Genomic DNA, 11,059 nt, shown 5'->3' with positions numbered 1-11,059 from the left:
GTGCAAGCCTCCCACTGGGGGCCAATATGCCAAAAGCGCGAAAAAAACCATACTTTCCTTCCCTTTTTTCGCCCTCATGTAGCCGGAGGGGGACACAGGGACATAAAAAGGGGAACTATCAAAACTTGTTCACAACATTTCACAGGAGATTCAAATACAAACCACACACTTTCAATACTAGCAACTTTACATAGTTTCATAGTAAAAAACACTTGTAAAAACATAAGCTTTAAATACTGTTTCAAAACACCTCTTTGGATAGTTTTCCTTTTTTGGCCATTGTACTGTTTTTGCCTATTTTCCAAGGATTGATTTGATCCACCAAATTCCTTTGGTGTCTTTGGGGCTATCTTCACTATCTGGTGGGGAATCAGATTGTGGCGTCTTGTGGAGCTTACTCACGTCGTAGCCTTCTTCTTTAGCCTTCTCAACAAGCTGGTTGTAAATCTCATCGTCAAGACGTGTTTGCCTACTTAATATCTGCCAACAAAATACATTTTGTTAAGACGAAAAACAAGAATCCATTGGAAAAAACATGCAAAAACACTAGGTGATTTCTTTCGACTTGTCCAAGCCTTAGTGAGAGGGAGGTACTAATTGACGTGCGTGAAAACTTGGCCAAGACACCACAGTCGAATAAAAAAAATGCACATTTGATAGACCAACAAACAGAAGGCTTGAAATAAAATAGGGAGTCTGTGTAACTAAATATACTATTGACTTCTTTAGTTTACATGAAACAAAAGTTTCAGAATTGGGTATGGAAGGAATAATGCCTAATGTTTTATTAGTAAACGATATTCATTTCAATACGAAGAGGAAGAGAAAGGTAGACAAATATGGTTTTCTACAAATCTAATCAGCAGAGCGTTTAATGTCGTCAATGACACGTCGAGGATCTTAGGAAAGCAAAAGCTTCAAATTATATCTAATGGAATGAACATGCTCAACGCGAGGATCATTCATGAAATTTAACATAAACAACAAACTGAGATACCACAAACTATATAATTGGTTCATGCAAATAAGGTATCACAGGCTTGAAGAACTAAAAGTATTAAAGACTTGATAGAACTCTTCAAGGAAATTACAAGTGAGAGCAGTCAACATAACAATGACAGAAAAACTAGCATGTTGAAGGACTCGGTCACTAGACATGATTTCACATCTAAACGGGTCGCCCGATACACAAAGCTTTCCGTCTTCATGTAAGGCCCTGGGAAGGGCAACAACCCAAGGGTGTGTGATGTACATAGACTAACCCATCAATCACACCGAAAAAAAACTTTACAGTTATTTCAAGGCTCACCTTCACCATGTTTTTAACTCTATGTACTAAAAACACATCCATTTTAAAGACTACACATATCTTTAATTTGAAACCACAAGATCCAAGAACCTCCCTTTGTTCCTTAAACTTCATACTCAATCAAACTAAGACACTTACAAATTGGCACAGAGGGAGTCTACAACTTATCTATCCAACACCTAATAAGCAAAAGTAGTCTAGAACTTCTACACTAAAAATCCTGACTCCGCCTCAGTCTACCAAGTAAAGCTCATCCAATTCATACAAAATGTTAAAGACAATAACTTTAAAGGATAACAAAGAAATTTACCAGAGATACTTCCTACTAGGCTGACCATCTATCTATGTACATAAAAAAATTCAAAAAATTATCTTATTCTGTTATACATATATAGTTGACACCATCCTGCCCCTTCATCACAAGATGACAACTTTACCATTGTTCCAAGGCTACCATAACTCGTCCAATTTTTTTACAACACATGACAAAGACAAAAATTTCGAATGTCAAAAGTTAGAAACAGGGAACATACCTATAGATACTTCCTACTAGACTGACCATCTATCTATGTACATATAAAATTCAAAAGAATTATTTCATACACACACAGTGAACACCATCCTGTCCCCTGATAACAAAACGACAACTATACTATCGTTCCAAGGCTAACATTATTCATCCATTTTTCAATGACAAATGACAAAGACGACAACTTTAAACGTCAAAAAGTTAGCAACATGGAAATTACCCATAGATACTTCCTACTAAGCTAACCATATATCTATGTACATAACAAAAATCAAAAAATTATCCTATACATATATAGTGAACACCATCCTCCCCCTGATCACAAGACGACAACTTCACCATCGTTCCAAGGCTACCATTACTCATCCATTTTTCAATGACAAAGACGACAACTTTGAATATCAAAAGGTTAGCAACATGAAACTTACCCATAGATACTTCCTGCTAGGCTGACCAAAAACATAAACAAAAATCAAAAAGTTATCCTATACATATATAGTGAACACCATCCTCCCCCTGATCACAAGACGACAACTTTACGATTGTTCCAAGGCTACCATAACTCATCCACTTTTTACAAAAAATGACAAAGACAACAACTTCAAATGTCAAAAGTTAGAAACAGGGAACATACCCATGGATACTTCCTACTAGATTGACCATCTATCTATGTACAAAAAAAATTATCTTATACATGTATAGTTAACACCATCCTGCTGCCCACCTGATCACAAGACGCCAACTTTACCGTTGTTCCAAGGCTACAACAACTCATCCATTGTTCAATAACAAATGACAAAGACAACAACTTTGAATGTCAAAAGTTAGGAAAAAGGAAACTTACCCATAAATACCTCCTACTAGGCTGACCAATCAAAGCATACTGATAATCCTCATCAATATACAAAACCCAATAATCACCAGTAACAGGAATTATAGGCAAAAATGGTGGAACATAAAACCTGACTTTCAATTTTGCCTCATCACTATTAGGGTCAGCCTTATAAGCAGTTCCTTCAATAAACCCTCTTTTGCCATTACACCATGTCTCATTCAGCACATGTACAGTGCCATCTGAGTTCAATGTATAAGTAGCCCTTGTGTCCACTCCATCTTTAGGCTGAAATCTTGATGGAAATGAAGCAATTTCATACCATCTACCCATATACCTCTTTAAATCAAGATTTTTCACCACTTCCATTACTTTTGTAGCCATTATTTTGAAGTTTAAACAAATGGGGTTTTCAAGATTTGGGAGATTTTTTGATAAAAATGGAATCTTTAAATAGGGAGAATTTCCATTGATTGTAGGATTTTGGGTTTTTAGAGAGTATATATATATATACAAGAGAAATTCATGTTATGGGATGGACGTGGATATTTAAGGACCTTACATTTTTAAAAGTTAATTTTCTTGGGAACTTCCTTTAACAATTAAACATTTTATTTTGCCAGGGTTTTAAAAAAGAATGATTTTTTTTTTGGTAATATTTTAATTTTAATTTTTTACGTGATATATTTAAAACTATAAGATTAAGTGACATTTTGGTATATTTGACCTCTTCTTTCTTTTCTTAAACTTCGTTCCAAGTCAAACCAGGTCATCCTTTTTTAAATGGAGGAGTATTACATACTATGTCCGTCCACTTTATTATTAGGATTATTTTTAGAGTCAAATGATAAGTAGCTTGACTAACATTTTACGATTATATAATGAAAAAAATGTAATTTATACTATTTCATATATCTACATTTTTTTTGTTTAAAATATCAAAATTAATGTAATCTAATTTCACTTTATAAATTAGTCAATTGACTTTCGAAAAGCATAAAATGATAGTCAAAAGTGGACAACGGGAATATTAATTATCCACTTTACTAGATCAAAAAAACTTTAATTACATTTTCCTTATATTACCCCTACAATTAATTCTTTTTAATAAATTTCACATTTGTTCGTAAAATTTGTAAGAAGTTTTTTAAGGAGTGAATTAATACAATTATATTTTTACTTATGATTTTTTTAATATGCGTATATAAAAAAAGAAAATGATCAATCAATATAGAACGGAGAGAGTTTATGTTACGTATTCAAATTCGTTTGAACAAAGCGAGATAAATCCAATTCATTAGATATTATTCATTTTAGTTCCTTTTATTTCGAAAGCCGTTTCAATTTTTATATCTCTTTTTTCTATCGTGAAAGTATTGATTTTCGATATCGAAAGCTTGGACGCTAACGAGTGGGACATATTTCGAAGTAATTATTTGAATTTCTTAGCATGTATCACGCACCTCACTATCTACATTTTACTTGTACTACCTTACTCATAGGATAATTATAAATAATATAATTTATACAAGTTAAAATTCATAAATATATTATTAGAGTATTAACTTATATCTTTTCTTTTGTTAGATTAAAATGACGATATGTATAAACTAATAATGATTTAATGATAAAAAATGAATATGTAAGTATATGTCATGTATTTAGTGAATTGGCGTACTAAAGCAACAAATGTCTTTTTGGCAGTTTATTATGATCCCTTTTAGGAAAGTCGAAAATAACTTATATACCTTACCCTTTAAGAAAAGTCGAAAATAACTTATCTACCCCTTGTAAGAATAAAATCTGTGTCTTTTACTAGATGTGGTGTAGTGAAGTAAACGAAGTATTAGAAGAGATCTTTTTCTGATAGAGAAGAGTCACTCAAGCTAGTTTTTGCTTCGATTTTAATTTATACGTCTTACTTTGTTTTTTAATATATTTCAAAAGAATATCGATCTTCTTTTAGCAACTTTTTATTCCTTAACATTCGAAGAGTGAAAAATATTTTAGTACATTCTACGTATCTTTAACTTTAAGACCACAAAGTTTTAAAAAATCTTCTTTACATTTTTATACTCCAAGTCAAGTCAATTCAAAATCTGATAAATAAATTGAAACGATAGAGTATATATAACATACTATCAAATGCAAATAGTACAATATTCCAAATTTGATGCTGCAATTACAAGAGGATAAAAATGAAAACTTTGGTGTCAAAGAAAGCACAAAATTTGTCAACAGAAATATTGTCCATATTAATAAACATTCTTGGGTAAGAAAAATACAAACATGGTGCATTTGATAGCAAATGCTAACATTTTAAAGAACAAAGCATTATCTCAGAACTTCAGTAGCCAGAACCAGAGAATTGCATCATTGAGGTCTCATGCAAAGTAGGGAAGCTGAGGCAATGTGATACACAGGCGTTGTGGCCCCTGGCAATGCTCAGCGACAACACGAGGGGTGGGTGGGCTTGCCTCATTCTTGAAGCTACATTCTCTTCTGTCACCGACTGGCGTCTACACTTCATCCTCAGGTTCAATATAAGCTGGTTTTTCCTTGTACTAGTGTATCCATCCATTGGCAGTTAAGAGTAATGCATAAATTTACTTAGTAACATGCTTTGGGATAGCAGTTCAATTATAGAAGATGTAAAATCAAGATTTAAGCGCAAGATAGGCGTATTAGTTATAAAGTAGTATGGGATATAATTCATGTCAAGTTTGATGATATTCCGAGGTGTAGTTCAAAGTAATGGCCAAAATGATCTTAAATAAACACAAGCAAATTGAAGGTACATTTTTTTCACCTTTTCATGAGGGCGGATCCAATTTTCATTCAACCAAAGCCAGCAATCTTTACCATCAGTACCACCAACAATTGAAATGACACCGGTCCGCCACCCAGCAAAGATGAAATGCAACATTGTTCACCTGAAAAGAATGCCAGACGCGACAAGAACTGTAGAACGGACTGTTAGCTGACATACTCATGTTTAGGTACGGATTCACCTTCACCAGATAACAAATGCATTTACTCAACCGAGAAAAGAATTTTTTCTTTAGGGTTATGGCGGTGGCAGCCGAAGCTGTTGATTCAGTGGTTCCAGAATGATGGTAATCTAAGTCTCTTTCCAGAAAGACCAGGTTAAAAAAGAAAATGAACTATGTTAAGAATGAGGCTCAGATTTTCGCTTATTTAATCCAAAATGGAGGAAGAGCAGAGTTAACACTGCTGCAGTTGCAAGCAACAATTGCCTTACAAGACCTTCCAATTGGACTTGGCCAAGCCAGGCCATGAATCAACTCTCATCTTATTCACATTTTCATTTTCAATATGACATCTTCATTGCCTTGGAAAACTTGGTGCATTCAGGATCTAAAAAGGCATGAAAGTTTGAGTAGTGTAGATAAATGCAGCAAAAACCAGCTTCAATATCAAACTGTTTAAAGACATTATATGGATCCTAAATATCCACTTCCATTCCCTTTGGACTTATTTCATCTCAGTGTACCTAACAATCTATGGAAATTGTATAGAGGGATACATAGGAAGTTTCATTTCTCAAAGGGGACTCTTCCTATATGTGCTGATAGTACGAAGGATGAAAAAAAAAGACTACATATTGTAGAACCAAAACTTTAAACAGAAAAGAGGCTCAGATTTTGAGTGAAAATCAATCAGAAAAAAAGGGCTACTTCACCATGGCTGCAAAAAGCAGATACGTGTGACAGAGCACGTAAGAACCAGCCTCATGAATTCCCCTGCCTTTGCCTAGCCAAGATATGAATCAGCTTAAAAATCTGATTTTCAAACTTCCTGGAGAATATCATCACAGCCTCATCACAAAGTTTAGGGTTGAGGATTTGGGTTTTTCTAGAAAAGTTGAGGGGGGAAACGTAATTTTGCTTATTATTAATATTATTATTATCATAACCATGGCAATCATCGTCATCATCAAGAACATTTTGCTGATGAGAGGGCTGTTAAACTATATCTGTCTAACAAAAGCATAGGAAACTTCATTGGCTAAATTGAACTTAAGAGAAAAGAGAATAACCACCCTCAGAAAATCACTACCTTTCTCGAGTTCAATAAAATGCCTCATTTACTGAACACAGAGATATACTTGGAGGCTCAGATTTGCCTTTTGTCATTCAAAAAGCTAAACAATGGACATGGGCGCATGGCTGCAAGCATTAATAGTCCAGTAAGATAGTTCCCATATCTCACGGAGCCTTAAAGCTGCCATGCCAATCCCCATCAGTTGAGTGACCTTTTGAGATATTAACCACAGACTTTAGGACTTATATTTTGTTGTGCATGAACATGCAAAGAGAAAAGGACAACGCCATGGCTGCAGACACCAGTTTGCAAATGATGCCATACCTAGTCGCCCTGCCAAGATACGGTTCAGGTTTTCTCAATGCAGTAAACTAGGGTGAATTACAAGAATGGCCTGTAGATGTGCGTGGTCTTTGACCCACTTACTCCATGGGCAGAACTTTCGAATTCAGTCTTCGACTTGAAGGTTTTCCATGGGGAAGCGGGGTCAAGACCACCCATTATCAAGGTCATTGGTGTAATTTACTGTGTAAGAAAGGAATAGGGAGATCACCGGCTAAATTGAACTTCAGAAGGGAGCAAAAAATCCTAGAAAATCTCAACCTTCCTCAAGTTCCCATAAAAAGCCTCATTCTTCCAACACAAATAGAGATTTGGGAGGCTCAGATTCGCCTTTTCTCATACATAAGCTAAACCCCGCTATGGCTGCAAGCTTAAGGATGCTTCGTGAGACACAAACAAAAATAGCTTCACTATCTCACAATACCACAAAAGAACTGCCACGCCAAGATATAGCACGGCTCAACCATCTCATGAGGACAAAATATCATCACAGCCTCATGTCAAAGGTCTTCGTTGTAGAAATGACATCATTTAGCCACTTTAGGGCGGCTAGACTAAAATATTTTCCTCCATACTAAATACATCCAGAGTAAGATGAATGTGACAATTGAGGCTCAGTTCTTCATCAGGCACAGAAAGTCCTGCCATGCCATGGCTGCAAATATCCCCAAGTTGCATGCAACAAAATCACAGGCATCCAGGTAATTGCCACGCCAAGTTGCCATCGGGTACCCTCAATGCTCAATTAATAGCTCAAGAGGATAGACTGAATCATCACTGCCTCAATAAGGGACTATTTTGGACATTTTTTCATGATATATGTGAGCATGCAGAGATATTTCATCATTTAGGTTCAGAACTCTTCGAGTCCTGGGACATCCAGTTGGACTAGTTGGAAACTGAGCTCAGAACTGCAAAAATGGGGCAAACAGAAGGTGACAACGCCATGGCTGAAAAAGAACCAGTCGCATGTGAAAGAGAAGACTCGATCACAAGCATCCAGGTTTGCCATGCCAAGATACGGGTCAATAGTCTCCATGCCCCAAACGGCAGCTCAGATAGGCAAAATATCATCACTGCCTCTTTCAGAAAAAATGGGAACTTTTCCATAAGAGCCAGTTTGATAACTTTAGCAAGAAATATTAATGAAACAAATGGAGACCTTCAGATCTGTGAGCATTTCATACCAAAAGTATTTGGTCTAAGCTAGCTCAGAATGATCAGAAAATTGAATAGTATTACTTACATCAACATCATATTGCCACCATTTAAGGCAATGGCGACAAATATTGTTGGTTGTTTCTACTTTTGCAGAGGGTTGTTTGTTTGGTTAAAGGAGAAATCATAGACCAATCACAGGGGGAAACCACCCTCCAAAGAAATTCCTTTTTTCTCACTGTTGGCCTCATTCTTCACACTGGGCTGAGCTTCCATTACAGTGCAAATCCAGGAATACACCCAATGAATTTGGAACTGTTCTGAAACAGCAATTTCTGCACTTTGTCCACAAACAAAGCTAAAAGGGTTGTTTATTAGAGCAAAGAAAAAATCATTAACATACCAGAGATGGTCTAACACCCTGAAAAAATCCACATTTTTCTCTGACTGCCTCATGTTTTCGAGCTAAAATGAACAGGGATCAGGGTTTCCATCAAATGAGATTCTGGGTTTCGATCCCAGAGTACTCGAAGTGACTCATTGGAAGTTGAGGCTCAGATTTGTGCAAAATGGGGGTAAAGAGAAGCCGACAACACCATGGCTGCAAAATGAACGGGTTGCCTGATTTGGGTTTGCCCTGCCAAGATACGAGTCGAGTTTTCTCCATGCCCTGATTTTCAGCGCAGAATCAGAAATATCATCACTGCCTCTTTGAGAAAGATGGAACCTTTTCTATCCAATTTGTGGACAGTTCTCCAGACCAGTAGATTGAAATGGAGAGAGTATGACATTACTACTTCTGCTAGAAACAGTACATCAACGGCAACGGATTTATTTATTTATTTAGTTTTGGGAAAGTTTCACAAATATACCAACGGAGGGTTGTTGTTTTGGTTGAAAGAGAAATCATAGGTCAACCAGAGTGGACAACCACCCTCCAAAAAAAATTCCCCTTTTGATTCCCTGTTGGCCTCATTCTTCATACTGGGCTAAGCTTCCCTTACTCTGTAAACTGTAAGTTCCTGTGACTTTGTAAACTTCAGCTATTCTTTAGACAGGGTCCTAAATTACAGGAAATTACAACACCCAATGACCTTGGAAATGGTCTAAAAGCGGCTATTTGTGCACTTCATCCACATACAAAAGCTGAAAGGATTGTTTATTAGAGCAAATAAATCATTGACATACCAGAGATGGTCGACCACCCTGCAAAAAGGCCCATTTTCCTCCGGTTGGCTTGTCCTTTAGAGCTAAAATGAATAAGGTTTCCATCAAATGAACTTCGGGATTTGGATTCCGGAACTCATCTGATGTTGAGGCTCAGATCTGTGTAAAATGGGGCAAAGAAAAGATGACAACACCGTGGCTGTAAATCAACCAGTTACATAATCTGGGTTTGACCCACAAAGATACGAGTCGAATTTTCTCCTTGCCCAGAATTGACAATATTATCACTCTCTTTCGAAAGATGGACTCTTTTCCATATCAATAATGAACAGGTTCAAGACAAGTGAATTGGAAGAGAGGGAGTATTACTACTGCTGCTATCAACTAATCATCAATAGAAACATATACCATTGGTTGGTCAGAGAAATCATAGGTCAATTAGAGAGGGCAACCACCCTCAAAGAATTTAGAGAAAACAATAAACAGTACCTAGTACTTCAGAAGAGGGTTGTTAATTTTGTTTATGGGGAAATCATAGGCCGAGCAGAGGTACCCTCAAAGAATTCCCTTTTCTCTCTGTTGGCCTCATTCTTCACACTGGGTTGAACCTCCATTTTTTCTATGCTTTTGCAGCTGCTTTGCCAGTAAAAGCAGTAACAGACTGAGAGACAGAAAGAGACATCCAATTATTATTATTATTTATATATATGATATAAGGGCTGTTGATTAGAGCTAAGATAAAATCACTGGTATATCGGAGATGGTCAACCACCCTGAAAAATCCTTTTTAACTCCGATAACCTCCTTTTGAGATAAAATTTTGATGGAGAACGGCATCTAAAAAATGGGGTTCAACAAAAGCTGAAAAATCCAAGTGCGTATCTCAGTTCCTGAAATGATCATCCATTTAAGATAATCACACGCTTGCCATAGACTAAAGGGCTCAGATTTTGCTGTATAAAAACATGCAAAGAGAAAGAGACATTGCCATGGCTGCAGATACACCGGTTTGCAAATGGATGCCTTACTGGGTCGCCCTGCCAAGATACTAGTTGGATTTTCTCAACGCAGTGAGCAGATTATAGTCCAGATAGAAGCACATCATCATCACAGCCCATTTTGTCAGATCAATCAACATCAATAAAATACCTCATTTACGTTCCGAACTCTTAAAAAAAGCAGCTACCTTGTTGTGTCATTTTTACCTTGCAGAAGCACAAGCAGAAACAAACATATATATATTTGGAATCTATGGCCAAACGCCAGCATGGTTGTTTTCAGTTTCTTGATCTTTTCTTTTTCTCAGAGGACTCTTTTTTTTTCTGAATGGAGAAAGAAATCATGGACATAAAGAGATCACCCTTTACAGAAAATCCCAGCTCTCTTTGATGTCTCATTCTTCATTCATGGGCTAAACTATGATGAGGGTTTTGCAAAAACACACTTATGTTATACAAATATATATAGCACAACACCCAATTCACAAGTTCTGTTGCTCGTGACATGCCAGACCAAGAGAACATCAGTGAAGGAAAAAGTAATTCTTTTTTTTTTCTTCTGTTTTCTGAAAATCTAATTAGATGTTTTCTACCATAGCGATGGCTGATTATCATCATCAGCAAGACATTATTGGCATAGATGATAAAAGGGTTGTTTA

General features: G+C 36.3%; 1 protein-coding gene and 1 long non-coding RNA gene across 2 annotated transcripts; both read right to left on the bottom strand.

Annotated features, from left to right (window-relative positions):
* Window positions 1–294: 294 nt before the first annotated feature.
* On the bottom strand, window positions 295–3,054 carry TIL (temperature-induced lipocalin). The gene is made up of 2 exons (NM_001247586.1): window positions 2,683–3,054; window positions 295–480 (listed from the first exon to the last, which is right to left on the bottom strand). The coding sequence occupies exons 1-2, from the start codon at window positions 3,052–3,054 to the stop codon at window positions 295–297; spliced, it is 558 nt and encodes a 185-aa protein (NP_001234515.1).
* A 1,723-nt stretch (window positions 3,055–4,777) lies between these two features.
* LOC138340617 (uncharacterized) lies at window positions 4,778–9,298 on the bottom strand. Its single transcript, XR_011213305.1, has 2 exons — window positions 5,480–9,298; window positions 4,778–5,234 (listed from the first exon to the last, which is right to left on the bottom strand). It is a non-coding gene; the product is annotated as an uncharacterized lncRNA (long non-coding RNA).
* Between the last annotated feature and the right edge of the window lie 1,761 nt (window positions 9,299–11,059).

This window comes from Solanum lycopersicum, chromosome 12 (assembly GCF_036512215.1).
Source record: "Solanum lycopersicum chromosome 12, SLM_r2.1".
Taxonomy (NCBI): Eukaryota; Viridiplantae; Streptophyta; class Magnoliopsida; order Solanales; family Solanaceae; genus Solanum; species Solanum lycopersicum.
Note: the sequence above shows the minus strand (reverse complement) of the source record. Positions and strands in the feature narration are given on the sequence as shown.

Coding starts and splice junctions, on each gene's coding strand:
- TIL (NM_001247586.1), bottom strand. CDS start 3,054: ATGGCTACAAAAGTAATGGAAGTGGTGAAAAATCTTGATTTAAAGAGG. Junction 481..2,682: donor CTAGTAGGAGGTATTTATGG/GTAAGTTTCCTT, acceptor TTTTGTTGGCAG/ATATTAAGTAGGCAAACACG.